The sequence below is a fragment of the Coptis chinensis genome, chromosome 8, assembly GCF_015680905.1.
Source record: "Coptis chinensis isolate HL-2020 chromosome 8, ASM1568090v1, whole genome shotgun sequence".
In the NCBI taxonomy this organism is placed as follows: domain Eukaryota; kingdom Viridiplantae; phylum Streptophyta; class Magnoliopsida; order Ranunculales; family Ranunculaceae; genus Coptis; species Coptis chinensis.
Genome location: NC_141463.1, coordinates 69,135,305 through 69,151,077, shown reverse-complemented (window position 1 = coordinate 69,151,077; position 15,773 = coordinate 69,135,305). Strand labels below are relative to the sequence as shown.

Genomic DNA, 15,773 nt, shown 5'->3' with positions numbered 1-15,773 from the left:
CGAGATATACCTCGTGGACCAGGTCCGCGGTGCAGCGGATAGGAAGCAACCTAAGCAAGGGCGAGGAGGAGCAGCGGATCAGAGCCGCAGAACCCTAGTCCACGGTGGCAAGTGTACGGTTGACTTCGGATCGTCGGATGAGAAGGTAGATGGACGGTCCTGAAGAAGGGGAGGGGAATATAAAAAGGAAAAGAGGAGAGGAAGAAAAGGGGAGGAAGTGAGTTCGGCATTGGGAGGAACAGGAGTGTGGAGGTCCATACACTTTGTCTTTATTATAAGTTTACTGCTGAATCTTACGTATTAAGACTCTCATTAATTCTAGAGTTGGACACAAGAAATTGTGTCCATACATATACCATGAACATTAATACATCAACTGATCAAATCACATAGTTTACGCTACTTCTGGTAAATTGTTTCAAGTTACAGTTACAGCAAAAGAACTTCCATATCCTATTTATAAAACACATCTCGTTTCTTGGGTACCACTTTTAGTGGCACATCCTTCCGCAATGTGATTCCCAGCCTTTCCTTCATGTCAATTTTTTCAGGACTGACACGTTGGTCGAGTTCCCATTCAAAACAGTGCAGTAGTGAACCAAGAGCAAGGTGAAGCACTTGGTGACCTAAAGCAATACCACCACATTTACGTCTCCCAGCCCCAAATGGGATGAACTCAAAATGGTTTCCACGATAATCTATAGTGGAGCCTAAGAACCTCTCTGGTTTGAAGGACAAGGGATCATCCCATGACTCCGGGTCCCTTCCAATTGCCCATGCATTAACAAGCACCTGTGTGTCTTTTGGTATGTGATATCCCATGAAGTTGTTGTCTTCAACGGCCCTGCGAGGAACCAGGAAAGGAATTGGTGGGTGTAATCTTAGTGTCTCTTTCACTACTGCCTGCAAATAAGGAAGCTTCTCAATATCACTCTCTTCAATCCTTCGGTCCTCCCCCACAACGTCTGCTAGCTCTTCTCGCACCTTCCTAATTATTTTAGAATCACGGAGCAGCTCTGTCATTGCCCATTCTGTTGTACTGCTTGTTGTTTCAGTTCCAGCCATAAATATTTCCTGTAACATGTCAGAATCAGTGATTAACTAACTCTTGACAATATTAATAATTAAGCTGGTATGTTCCTGGCGAACCTCCATCCTCCACTAAAGTGTTTGCCGAAGAAACAAGTATAACAAATTGACCCTTGAAAATCATAAACAAGATTGAGAATTACCAGTATCAAAATAATCACGTCTCTTTCTGATAGTTTAGCTGGCTCGTCTTCTTTTTCACCTTCGTACTCTAGCAATACATCCAGGAAATCCTTTCTTTCCTTATGTTGGCCAGACTGTTGATCTGCAATGCGCTCCTTCACGAAACCAGCAACAATGTGCATAGCTTGTCCAATGTCCTTCTCCATCTTCTTTCGTATTCGTTGCGGATCAAGCCATTTTAAGATAGGAAAGAAATCTGCAACATTTGGTAGTCCTCCCCCTTCCATTAGTCCATCCATTGCGTCGAAGAATACAGAGCCCTCCTTGGACTTTGGATCTAACAGATCACGAGAGAGCATGAGGTTGCCAAGCAAGTTGAAGGTTGTGAGGAAGACAAATTGTGCTACACGAACTCCACCTTTAACCTGTCCTTCCTCATCTATCCATTGGATCATCTTGTCGATGTTCTTCTTCCTCAAGGCTGCTGTTTCATTGACCCGCTTGCTCGCTGACAGTTCTTCAATGCAGATTCGTTTCATTGTACGCCAGTATGGCCCGTATTGGGCGATTGCCAAGGACCCTTGATCATAGCTACATGCTTTCATGGCCTCAGTGATTGTGCGGCCTGAGTAAGTAAGGTCGTGATTCTTGAATAACTCCCTGGATGCTCTGGTCGATTGTATAACAACATTGTTCACAGCACCTAATTGTAACCACATGACAGGGCCGTACTTCTGCACCAGCCCGGCAAGAGTCTGGTGCGGGATTTGTCCTAAATCAAACAGATTGCCAACTATTGGCCATCTGGGCGGTCCTGGAGGCAGTGGTCTGGAAGAGTTTCTGGTCTTTCCTTGGAGGAGTTGAAGAACCAGAACAACTGACAAGCAAATGCTTGACCAAATGAGGAAGCTCCAAGCTACCTCCATGGTATCTATAAATTGAGGTCCTCTCTTTTCATCACATCTGGTATAATATATATAGGCTCCACTGTTTTATTCCATGAGATTCCTCTTCCAACTGTTGCTGGATTCCTTCTGTCGTATGTGCTATTTTTTAATATAGTGACGATGCTTAACTATCAGTTTCTGAGTCGTCGATCATATATTTTTCATTTTTTTTATTTTTTGCCAACATGGTGTTCACTCCCTCTTCGAGTTGTTCTAGTCACGGAGTCCGGCCCGCCCGCCCGCAAACGCTCCCACCTCGTAATCAGTTATTGTAGTAGCATTCATGTGAGGGGACTGCACCTGCGTCTAAGTCATATACAGCTGATGCCTGATGGCAAGCCAGTTGCCAACAACCTTGTTATTCTTCTTCCAATCTTCCTACAGGCAAACAATAATATTTGATTAGACACCGGCTTCTTCTGACGTTGTCGTCTTATGTTTATTGTTTTATTCCTTAGTGAGATCTAAAAGCATTGACTTAATATATTTTATTTTAATGAACACATTTTAAGGAACTGTCTTTTTCCTCACAACTTAATGGCATAATGCCCTCTATATTAGGAAATTGGATCACCAGTTTATACCGGTGATAAAGTTGTACGAGCTGATGCGTTTCGCTGTAGGATGTCATCTTGATCTGCATCTTTCTGCTTCTAGGTCTCACTCATCTAATTTTTATACAAACGATCCTTCTTCTATAAATTACAAGGGGAATCTTTCTACCATTATAAATGTAGAATGATGGGCCAAAACCTAAAAATTAATAGAGTGGGGTGAACTAGTATTATCTCCTACTAGATAAGCCAATTAGGATTTTCTCTATTAGATGGTAAATTAGGGTCTCTCTAAATATACAAAAAAATTCGGTCAATCTAATTTGATTTTTTTTTTGTGTGTATTTAAGAGAGAGACCCTAATTTCCCATCTAGTGGAGGGAAAATCTTAATTTACTCATCTAGTAGGAAGGTAATATTGGTTAACCCAAATTAATATAAAAGAGGGCCAAAAACTGTTCATTCAAATCTTTGGGTACTAGATCTTTACTTGCGGCGTGTAACTTTAAAAAATGAGGTTTAATTCGAATTAAAAAAAATGAAATTTCAAATAAAAATCTGACTCAAAACTGTATTAAAACAAAATTTCAATGGAATTTCATGTGCAACTCATGTAAAGGGTAAACAACTCATTTTTTAAAAAAAAAAAAGCATTGGAGTTAAAGTAGACTGAGTCACCTAACAGAACTGGTCCAGAAATGAATAAATGAACAAATAGGTGCGGAATAGCTGAATAGTGAATACCCCTAAAATAGTGGGGCTAGAAGCTAAATAACCTCTTTATATACTAAGCATATATGCACGTGTTTTGCACTTGGAAATCTTAGTGAATAGTTAATATAAAGGTTTCTCTGTGTCCATGATTTTGCAGTTGCTGTTCTAATTCTTGAGCGGTGTTGAATAACTCTATGGCAGTCTTCAAACAGGGTTATCCCTGTAAGCAAGCACATTGTATGTATCCTGTAGGATCATCAAAGAATGTAATAGGTATTATATGTAGATGTCATTTCAAGACAAAAACAATAAGGCTTGGCTACAATTTAACACAATTAGAAAGTAATGCTCATTAACATTCACTGTACGTATTCTATGAGCTTATAATGTATAATTCCCTATATGCAAATGAAGCAAATTAATAGCACTACCAGTAGGCGAATCTTTTAAGGGGACGACTATAACACATGGCCCAACACCCAAAACAGTTATGAAGTCCATGCTCATTGGTGGGTTTGGATGATGTGGCAAAAACAAAAAAAATAGTAAGAAAAAAAATCATAATCGGCTAGAAAATATAGTGGAAATAGGGAAATAAAACAAATACCAAATTATGGACATGAACAAGAATAGAAATGAAAACCAAAAGACTCAAACAAACAAGTGCTCTAAACAACACACCTCTCTTTTCTCTCTCGATGGTGATCGACGTTGATAGTTTCCGACTAAATCTCTCTCTTTCTCTCTCTCTAATTTTGATTCTCTCTTTAGCCTTCTTTGATTGACATGGTGATCGTCATTTAAGATTTCCAATCAAATCTCCCCGTCTCTGTCTAACGATAGCTTCATTGATGAGGCAACTTTAGCATCAATTTAACTACTTATATAGTTTGTCTCTTTCTTCCTAAACTATCAAAGATGCTTTTGTGCTTTGAATTTATTATTCAGCGGTAAGTTTTTTTTTTTTTTTTTTGCAATTAATTCTTGTAGTTTTATCATCTGCAAGTGAAGACGATATGACTGAAAATGAACAAGTTGAATGGGGTGATGTATGTGAAAATGATGAATCTCACGGTGGTGTTATTGGTGATGAAGTCTATGAAATTGAAAAAGGCATGAATATATATTGTCCATGTGAAGGAATGGAGTTTGATTCCCTCGAAGAAGCATAAGTGTTTTACAACAATTACGTTGGTCACATTGGTTTTAGCGTTCGAAAGAACTCCGTAAATAAATCAAGAGTAACCAGAGAAATTAATGGTCGGATATTTTGCTATTATTTTGAGGGGATGCGAGATTCTTGAGCCAAACGATTTAAAGAGAGAAAGCGGAACAAAGTTGATATGAGGACAAGTTGTAAGGCAATGATGGTTGTTGGAAAAAAAAAAGATGAAGAAAAATGGATCGTGTCTAAAGTAGTTGAAAATCATAACCATAATGTTGTCACTCACTCCAAATAAAAAGGACCTGCTTCGATCGTAGAGACAGATTGACCCGAGCCAACAAATTATCGTGGATACCATGGACTCAGTAGGAATTAGAGGAAGTTTGATGGCTAGCGAAGCCAATGGGATTCAGAATATAGGATTTACTAAGAAAGACTCGAGTAATTATTTGAGTACAAAATGCCAAAGGGACCTTGCCAATGGAGATGCACAAGTTGTGCTTGATCATCTTCAGTAGCAACAAATGGATAATCCTGCTTTTTGTTATTCGATACAAATTGACTTGGAAGGGCGTATGATCAACTATTATTTTGGAGAGAAGTGCAATTTGTTGTTGGCGATTGTACCTATATATATATATATATATATTAGGGGACTATTAGGGGACAATCGCCCGCGCGCAACAAATTGCACCCCATTTTGAATAGCAACTAATCCTAAAAAAAAAACAAACCTATTCCCATAGACCATAGTCATCACATTATATATATTGCTATCCAGGCCATCACTTTATACAATCATCTCTTGCCAAAACGCCAAAGGTGTCGAAGGAGAATGGAATGAAAGAGTGCTAGCAAGTTAGCCATGCATGTTCTCTCATTTAATTTCACCTTCACTAGACGCTAGCTGCTACGCATAGCTCAAGAATTACAATAATAATAACAATTTATTCTTCACCTTCGCTAGCTGCTACAATGCTATTATTATTATTATTATCGTCTTCCAGTATTTTTGTTTGTTGTTTTTTTTGTTGGTAAAAATATAGCACTTTATTAGTTTAGAGTTGATGGTTCAAGAACTTGCTCAATGTAGGATTGTACGAGAAATTTGCATCATATTAGATATGCCACTCAAGAAGAGTAGACTTGAATTGGATGGACTTGGATTGTTAGTTTTAAAAAACTTGTAGGCGTTCACTTTTGATGGTTCTGTACGTGGTCTGATCGATTTGTAGTCGGATTAGTATTCACTGCATGCATTCTGACTTTCATTTTTTTCGATCTAGCAGAGTACGGTTCATTTATGGGAAAAAAAAAATGCATGGATGGGTAATGATCTATACCCGAAATCAAATATTGGGGTTTAAACTTTTTTTTTAGCAAGTTTGGGTATCCATGTGTACCACGTTTTGCAACGTTTGGTTATGTTTCACTTCCGTCCATTTATTTCATACGTGTCACGCTTTTCTTCTTTTTCTCTAATTACTTCCCTATATGGCTATTTCTTATGTGGCAAATGGTGGTATATAGTACATCTGTTGTAAGATTAATTAGGCAACTCCCCATGCACGAATCATGTGCTCTACACTTAAGTTATGAGACACGTGGCGACATCACATCGACTAGTGGAAATGATCAGATGGTTATGACTAAATTAAAAATAGGACGAGAGCATTATCTAGTTACGTCATCTTCTTCCAAATCTCAAAAGCATACTGACTGACAGATCTGAGAATATGTAAGATCGTTTGCTTCATCTGATTTCCCAGAACTTCCCACCCCTGGCATATAAGTATATAACCAACAAAAGCAACACACCCTTTCTTTGAGACTAGAGTTTTCGAGGTCTCTTCTTGCAGAGGAAGGCTCAAGGCATCAGTATCACATGCCAGAGGAGTAAGTGAATCAGAATCCTGTTTTTGGTCTTGGTCATGTTTGCGAGGTCTTTTTTATCTTATGTTCTAGTTGTTGGAGAACCTCAGTTTTTACAAGTGTGAATCTTCGTTCCAATGCCTTTATAGTGCGTGTCTTTCGGTCACTAGTCATGGTAATTAAAAACTCTAGATAGAGCTTCGGAGCTTTCCTTGCAGCTCACTTCTGTAAGTGGGAAGAATTTTAAAAAGTTTGAATCTTTCATGGACAATGTAACATGTGCCAAATTCCTAACTAAATAAAATAATGATGCCTAAAGAGCTATAAGTCAAATTAGCTCAAAATTTAACAACCCATGCCTAAATCAATGTCGGAAAATATTGTTTTTACGCTTATCGGAGCCACTAACTTCTGAGTCAATATACTTAGCTATGAAATACAGTATTGCAATTAATATTCATGGTGTGATATGATATTAATCATATTGAAATGCAAATAGAAAGGAACAAGCATAAGATGAAGAAGAAAAATGATAGTTGGAGAAGATGATAGTTGTTTATGTTTTGTGTTGGCATACCACGTGGCAAGGTTTAGATGGCCACATTGGAAAATAAGGGCCACGTAATTAGAGAAAAAGAAGAAAAGTGTGACACGTATGAAATAAATAGACGGAAGTAAAACAGAACCAAACGTTGCAAAACGTGGCATATATGGATACCCAAACTTGCTCAATTTTTTTTTAACCCCAATGTTTGATTTCGGGTATAGTTTGTTACCCATCCATGCATTTTTTTTTTCTTTTTGAATCGCAATTAGGGTCAAATTAAAGAAGTTGAAAAGTTGAGTGTGAATACCCGGAGTAGGTATAAGAAAATTGAACAAATTGACAACATATATATTATACAAATTGAACAAGCTCGTGAAGACTATTTTAAACACAAAGTTGGAACATAATCAATGATAGAAATCTAGCCCCTAATGTTGGCTTTAACAAGTCAATGGTGATAGAAAACTACAAACACTTCTCCAATTAAGCATGGAAATGACCACAGTACAGTTCGAACTTTGAAATATGTAAGTATCAATGCTTGTGATCTGAACCATGCTTCTTCAAAATACTTAAATACTTTTTTCAATGGATTTTGCATTTTCAATCCACGAAATTCATGCAGTGATCAATATATAATTGTTTTAATATATATATATATATATAGCCCCGCTCTTAAGCGGATCTACTTAAACGGACTTTATCTAAATATTGAAATTTCACGAAATAAAATCCACGGTCTCTCAAAACCCAAAATCTCTCCCTCAATCTTTCTCTCTCCCATCTCTTTCGTCAGAAACTAACTTCTCTTTTTCCATCTTCACTCCAACTGAACCCTACAACCGTAAAAGCAGCAAATGATCATTCTTTGTGAGATGGACAACCAACTGAAATTGGAGAAATTGCCAGTGTGTATCAGCCGTTTGCAAAAATTGGAGATCCGCTTGCAAGAATTATTGCACAATTAGCAGTTTCCGAACACCCGATGATCAAATCCCATGGCTAATGTCCCAAAATTCACAACCTAATTCAATGGTCAAATTCTATCGGCCGTTGACTAACAAAACTCATTAGATTTATCTACCAGAGATTTTTGCTACTCTCTGCCTCTACTCAAAAGATGGATGGTTGCTACTTCGTCTGTATGCCAACCATCAGTTGTTTCTGCTTAACCTATTTACTAAAGATAAAATTGACCTGCCAAAGTTGATTGTTGATCCGAAGAACTTCATTTCCAAAGGGACTTTTTCAACGCAATTGAAGTCTCCCAATTGCGTGATTGTTGTTGCAAATAATTATAATTGCAATAAGGGAGCAATATATGGTTGGAAGACGGGAGCTGCTACATGGAAAGAGTATGATCTGAGTGGTCCTCCTGTGGCCTATATATATAATATTTGTTGTTGTTGGCGCTTATTCTGTAAGTGTTTTTTGGTAAAGCTGGGACACCTACAGATGTTAGTGGTTATCAGACTCCTAGTTTTCCACCTACAGATGTTAGTGGGAAATCTGAAAGACAGCAGCAATTTCCTCAATCTCGTCTTAACTCCCCTTCTGCTCCTGACATGGGTTCTTATTCTGTGCCGTAGGTTGGTTTCTTCATATTACGTCACTCACTTGGGGCACATGCCTGGTTACTATAGCATAAAGGCAGGGGTTTAAGCTCACTTAAAATGTTCTAGGGCAAATAAAAGATATAAACTGCAATTTCTATTTGAATGTTTTCCAACAATAGCTTAACAGTTATAGGTTTGTCATGAAATGGTGTGGCCATACATTCCAGCACCTCAGTAAGGAGATGTTCCACATGGGAACTTCCATAATGCTGAGAATTGTGGGTGTTGTTAACATGACAAGTTGTTGAATATTTATTTTTACTTTAATTCTTATTTAGAACAAGATATGAATTTGAGAATTGTAGGAAGTATGCAAGTTTAACAACTCATATGGTAATGGAGTTTACTTCCCCATACTCCCTGGGAGGAATATCCAAGATAACCTACTTTTGTCGCATGAGCTTCTCAGAAATTACAGTAGGCATAGGATTTCCCCTAGATGCTCTATGAAAGTTGATCTCAAGAAAGCATATGATATGGTTAGCTGGAAGACTATAATGTGTATGATGAAAAGATTCCATTTCCCTGAAAAAGTTGTTCAATGGATCTTTACTTGTATCCCTACCCCATGTTATTCCATTTTTATCAATGGCGTAGCAGAAGGGTTCTTTGTAGGTAAAAGGGGGCTTAGGCAAGGAGATCCCCTTTCACCATACCTATTTGTTCTTGTCATGGAGATTTTGTGATGCTTGATGATGAGAAGTATTGAGAATATAAGTATCAAGATGCATCCTAAATGTAGGAGAACACAAGTATCACATTTGTGTTTTGCTGATGATGTACTTATTTTTGCCAAAGCAGAGATGGACACAGTGGCTGCTATATTAGAGGTGCTCACCATATTTTCTAAAGCATCTGGGCTTAGCATCAACAGGAATAAGACTACCATTCTTATTGGTGGTTTGAATACAGATGAATCCACAGCTATAGCTGCTTTTCTGGGTGTTCAGTTTGTTTCACCACCTATCACCTATCTTGGAGTTCCCCTCATCTCTTCAAGATTAGGTATTAGGGAGTGCTAGCCTTTGGGGGAGAAGATCACTTATAGAATTACTAGCTGGAAGGCTCGGACACTTTCTCATGCTGGTAGATTACAGCTCATTCAATTTGTGCTTGCTTCTTTTCATATCTACTGGTCAAGAACATTTGTGCTTCCTAAGGCAGTGTTAAAGCAGCTTGAGAAAATTTGTGCTAGATTTCTATGGAGTGGACCTAGTTTGGAGCCCAAAATGCATCATGCAAGTTGGGGAAGAATCTGTCACTCAAAAGATGAAGGAGGTTTGGGTATTACTGACATGTATAGATGGAACAAAGTTGCATATTGTGGGTTAGTCTTTAAAGTTGCTGCTAAAGAGAATAGTTTGTGGGTGAACTGGGTATGGCAACAACATATGAAGCACAAAATGTTTTGGACAATGCCGATTCCAAAGGATTGCTCCTGGGTATGGAGACATGTGTTAAAAGCGAGGAAGCAGGCAATAAAATTTTCAAAGGTAAGGCTAGCTGATGGGAAGGCTACTTATCTTTGGCATGATCCATGGTGTAATAGTGGAATCCTTCTCAACAACCAAGTTGTTGTGCAAGCTTGGAGGTTCCCTGATGATACTAGAGTCGAGGTGCTGCTATCTCAAGGTGTATGGAATCAAAATGTTGAACTGATCTTGGACAATGCTCTTAAGGAATCTATCTATAATACACCTATAGAGGATCAATTACATGAGGATACTCTCATTTGGACTCTGTCTCCATCGGGCAGACTCACATCAAACTCAGCGTACATGGCACTGAAGCGATCACTGAATAAGGTCAGATGGCACAAGTTGGTTTGGGGTAAACTAGTGTTACCAAAACACTCTTTCACTTCATGCACTACTAAAAAAAGGGATTTTTATGACGGCTATTTTTTTTCTACCTTGATGGGTTCCGTATAAGCTGTCATTATTTCTATCTCACCATTACTTTTATGACGCTTGATGTCAAATGTTGACGGTTATAGGCTAGCCGTCATAAATATCTTTGACGTTTTTTATCAATGTGTCAAGTTTGTGACGAACAATTGTATACTTACCGTTCACTTTACGATGCATGATGTTAATGTTGACGGTTATAGGCTAGCCGTCATAAATATCTATGATGTTTTTTTATCAATGTATCAAGTTTGGTGTCTAATTTATGAGTTCTTTCTCGCAAACATCAAGTCAGAAATTGTCTAACTTTTTCCTTCTAACAAAACCGGTGTTTAATTAATTGTCACTACTAAAAAACTATCAGCTGATATAATTCTATTTTTTACGAGAGTAAGAAAAGCATCAAGGATTATTTTGACGGTTCTAGCACAAGCCATAACTCCCATAGTTCATAAACTGTCAATACAATTGGCTGGTTAACATTTTATTCTAGGACCTTTAAATTAGTGTTTCTATTTTATAGTGAAGCGTCAAGGCGACATACGGGTACGTTTGGTGTGTTTAATCAAATTGAAACGTCAATAACTCAAGGCTCGGGTCCTAGTCAAGAAAAACCCTTAATCGGTAAAACCCAAACCAAACAAAAAACAGAGAAAGCCTTATTCACCGTCTTCTTCTTGAAAACCTTTGATCAGTTCTCTTCCTATCTTCTTCCCAAATCTCGATCTCTGCACTCTTCAGTGGATTAGATCTCACCACACTAAGGAACCGAATCAAAATGGATCGAAGCCCTTTCTTCTCGAGCTCTTTCTTCGAAATCGAAATGGCAAAGAACGAAAGTGGTCTCGGTTCAAAATGGGATTGCACATGTTTATGCGGATTGACGAAATTCAAGCTGCATTGATCAAGGTATGCATCTCTATCTCAATTTCTTTAAATCTATTACTGCTTCAATACATTTTCGAGTTGATTGGGGTGCCATCTTGATGGTTTATTAGTTTCGTGAGTGCTATAACCACGTAGTTAAAGAGGATACTGAGAGTTGTGTAGTTGGATTCTTTTAAAGGTCCAAGGGCATAGGACAATGGAATCATGTTACAAATGGTGATTTTGGAGTGTCACGACTTATTTGATATCGACCTGCACATACTTCTCTTGTCTTTCCTTCAGAAGCGATTAAAGTTGCCCCCTTTTCCCCAAATCTATGATTTAGCTACTCTTGTCGTTGAATTTACACTGATTTTTTTAATTCAGTTCAATGATTTTTTGGTAGTTTTAATTTGGGGGATGAAAGAGAGGAATAGTTTTGTTCAATAACATGTCATTGTTTCTATGAGAGTGTGGCCTTTGTCAAGATTTTTGGAGAAATGAAATTTCGTGATCTATTATTAGTTATTGGATTATTTTTCAGTTTACTTGTTGATGCTTTTGCAATTCTAATCTTCTTTTTGGTTTCTTTTGTATACGACGAACCAGTTTGTAACACCAACTCTAATCGACAAGGAAGCTTAGGTGCTAATGCTCAACAAGGCTCGAGTTTGCAAGTGAAGAAGATGAAGAGTTTTGGATTTTGTAGGATCGTTCACACATCTCTTATGCTTCCCTGTCGATAAGTCATGTGTGATTTGGTAGGTATATATATATTTTTTCTTGTTTTAGTTGATTGCTACAGTGCTTGGCAAATTTTTTTTTATAAAAAATGATTTCTTTTCTTATGTTAACAATCCAATTCGAAACTTTTTATTGTAATTTCTCGGTGGCTTGATTTTGATTGTTGATCTATATTAGTATCAGCAAGCTTGTCCATAAGAAATGGTATTGGCACTTTTTAGATATAAGATGTATAGACATGTTGAAATATGGTTTAATCTTGAAAGATTATTTCTATAGCATTATAACTTATCTCTGGTTTTTTTGGGGATAAACCTTGTGGCGCAGCACTTTTACCTCATTTACAGATTTTTTGTCTTGTATTTTTAAAATTTTTTTTTCTTATTTTGTTATGAAATTCAAGAACTCGTTCATGAAGCAATGTGAAACTGAAGTTTTTGAATAAACAAATCCGACATTCTTGTAAGCTCTTTCTTCTACATGTTCTTACATATCATGTACGTTTTAAGAACGGGTTTGGGATGTAGGTGTTAGATGTCAGTCCTTAAACAAGGACTTCTTCCATGGTTTAGTAAGTCACGACAAAGTTTTTAAGCCACTAGCTTCATCCATTTCTACTCTACCCAAGTGTCGTATAATAATGATAATTTTTCTTGCCACGCACAATTATGTGTGTCATGCCCACTACTTAGTTTTAGCAATTGGATTGTGAAACACTTTAGATGCAAGGTGGACTGGTCAATTAGAATATCTATATAGCTATTTTCTGGTAACTATAGATCTTATGTTTGTTACTTCTTTGTTGCTACATTAGTTTCACCCTTGAACTCTTGATGCCTATTACCTTAAACATATATGTTTTGAGTTGTTTACTTGGTCTAAGAACCTAGCATATGGATGCATGACCTAAGTGTATATTGGCTGTTTTCTCAAATTTTTGTTCGTCAATAAAAGTTTCACATTAACTTAATTGTATATTTGTATGGTTATCTTGTTCTGAGTAACACGTACCATTGGTAAAAATTGAGATATGTACTGGTTTTGCTGGGAGGTGGTGTGTATGTGAGTGTGTGCTAGGAGGTGGTGTGTATGTCGTGAGTGGACTGGTGGTGTGCAGTGTGTGGTGTTAGACTATGGTGGTGCAGTGGTGTGACAAGCTAGTAGTGCAGTGGACTAGTGCTGCAGGTACTGCTGCTGCTACTACTACTTCCCGGTGTTGGTGTGACAAGCTAATAATGCAGTGGACTAGTGCTGCAGGTACTGCTGCTGCTACTACTACTTCCCGGTGTTGCTTCTAGCTAGTGTGTGAGTGTGTGCAGGTGGTGCTGTGAGTGCTACTAGTTAGTGTGTGGACTGGTGGTGTGCAATGTGTGGACATGTTGTGGTGTCTTCTTTGGTAGTGGTGCGGTATATGTGATCGCGGCTTCCGGTAGTGGTGATGTTGGTAGTGGTCAGATATATGTTAGGATGCTAGTGTGTGTGTATGTTAGTACGTGTGTGCAGGTGGTGGCCAAGTGTGTGTATGTGAGTGTGTGAAGAGTTGGTGCATATATATATATTACTATTGTGAATTAAGCAACTGTGGGATAGTTGTTTAACCTATGTCTGCATTTTTTAGACTAATTCGTTTTGCTTACTAATGACTACCATTGTAACATAGCCGTATAAAAGAGAAGTGCGCACATCCTTCACTTGTCCTTTAGCTTAAAAGATATGGTTAGCTGTATATTTTTCTATTACTTATTATAGACTAAAAGGTGATTTTTCTGTTACAGGGAAATGGAAGTGCACTCTGGTTGATGCAGAGAATGTTCATATCTTTGCATTAGTTCATTTTGCAAAGGAGAGAGTGAACAATGTATGCATGGTTGAGAAACGAAAGAATCAGAGCTTGGCAGAAGACTCATTTAGATCAATATATAGTTTATTAGAATATTTGTATGATGTGTTCAAATTTAATTAGTTTATGAGAGTTTGTTGGACCATGTAAATTATATAATTAACATACAACTTTTTGAGAAGAGATTATATAATTGAGAAAGTTTTTGAATTTTATATGGATTATGTTATGGTTCAAGTTTCTACAATGGAGTTCATTGTTTCTGTGTTTAAATGCTTTCTACTATAAATTATCTACAGGTGTGTGTGTATATATATATATATATATATATATATATATATATATATATATATATATATATATATATATATATATATATATATTATATTGAAAAAAAATTATTATTATTTTTTGGAAAAAAAATATAATTTTGACGATTGAAGAAAATCAGTCAAGAAATACTGTCATTTCTTGACGTTTTTTGCTAAGAAATCATGACGGGTAGAAAGAACATGACACAATAGCTCACCCATATTATGACATTTTCAGATGAAAAAAATGTCATTAGAGCATGACTTTTAAGACTGCTTTCTAGTAACCGTCATAAATTTAATGACAGTTTTGGTAGACTTTTTATGATGCCCCCAGTAATGACGGTTTTTTTCTCACCCAAAAGCCGTCATCACAAGCGTATAATGACAGCTTTTAGTTGTCATTAAAAGCTTTTTTTTTTTGTAGTGATGGCAGATGTTCTCGGGAAGCATTCCTACTTAAGACAGGTTGATTAAAAAAAAAGTGTTGCATTCTTCAAAGTGCTGCCTGTGTAATCAAGAGAGGGAAAACACCAAGCATTTGTTTTTTCAATGTCAATATTCCAAAGCAACACATTGTATGGTGTAGTATTTGGTTAGGTGTTAAGCAACACATTGGTATTGCTACTGATGATAGGAATGCGAACAGAGAATGGAGTAGTATTCTGAGACTATGTCGAAAGAGGAATATGGTGGCCGAAGTGTACAAGGTCTATGGAAGTGTACAAGGTCTTTGTGTGCGCTGCTGTCAACTATATTTGGACTGAAAGGAATCACAGAAAGTTTAGAAATAAGTCGTATCCAGTTACTGTGATCAAAGAAAGGCTACTTAAGGATATGAAATTCTACTTGCAAGCTCAGCTAAAAGAGATGGTAGATTCTATGCCGATGCAACAGCTGTTACAGAGATTGGGTATTATGGGTAAATTCAGACCGCAGTTATTTAAAGAAGTTGCCTAGATCAAGTCACCTAGTGATGTGTTAAAGCTTAACTCAGATGGTTCTATTGGGGCAAATGGTGTCGGCTATGGAGGCGCAATAAGGAATTCGAGAGGAGAGGTCGTTTTGGCGTATTCGGGGAGTAACTCTAACAGGTGCATTTTGAATCAAGAGTTGTTGGCTATTAAAACTGGGGTTAGTATCAGTATTGACCAAGGCTTTACCAAGCTTATCGTGGCTTCTGACTCTATGAATCCCATCTATAGTATTACCAAGAGAGAAGAGCCACCTTGGCATTGTCTGAATTTAGTACGATTTATTCAGAACCTTTGTAGTCAATTTGTGGATATTTCTTTTACTCATGTATATAGGGAGACTAATGGGCTTGGCTGACCATTTAGCTTCTCTCTATACTAACAATGAGGATAGGTTAGTGTTTTTTATCCCTCTGTTGGATGTTGTTTCTGGAAATTTTGTAGATGCGGAGATCAATGATAGAATGTACTCTAGGAGGGTTCAATATTAATAAATGTGAGGG

At 37.4% G+C, this 15,773-nt stretch overlaps 1 protein-coding gene and 1 long non-coding RNA gene across 2 annotated transcripts; one reads left to right on the top strand and one right to left on the bottom strand.

The window, feature by feature from the left end:
* Positions 1-247: 247 nt before the first annotated feature.
* LOC147482676 (cytochrome P450 76A2-like) lies at positions 248-2,167 on the bottom strand. The gene is made up of 2 exons (XM_086580496.1): positions 1,233-2,167; positions 248-1,074 (listed from the first exon to the last, which is right to left on the bottom strand). The coding sequence occupies exons 1-2, from the start codon at positions 2,136-2,138 to the stop codon at positions 454-456; spliced, it is 1,527 nt and encodes a 508-aa protein (XP_086436622.1). The 5' UTR covers positions 2,139-2,167; the 3' UTR covers positions 248-453.
* Positions 2,168-11,372: 9,205 nt separating this feature from the next.
* On the top strand, positions 11,373-14,221 carry LOC147482675 (uncharacterized). Its single transcript, XR_015206960.1, has 3 exons — positions 11,373-11,443; positions 12,011-12,162; positions 13,921-14,221. It is a non-coding gene; the product is annotated as an uncharacterized LOC147482675 (long non-coding RNA).
* The last annotated feature ends 1,552 nt before the right edge of the window (positions 14,222-15,773 follow it).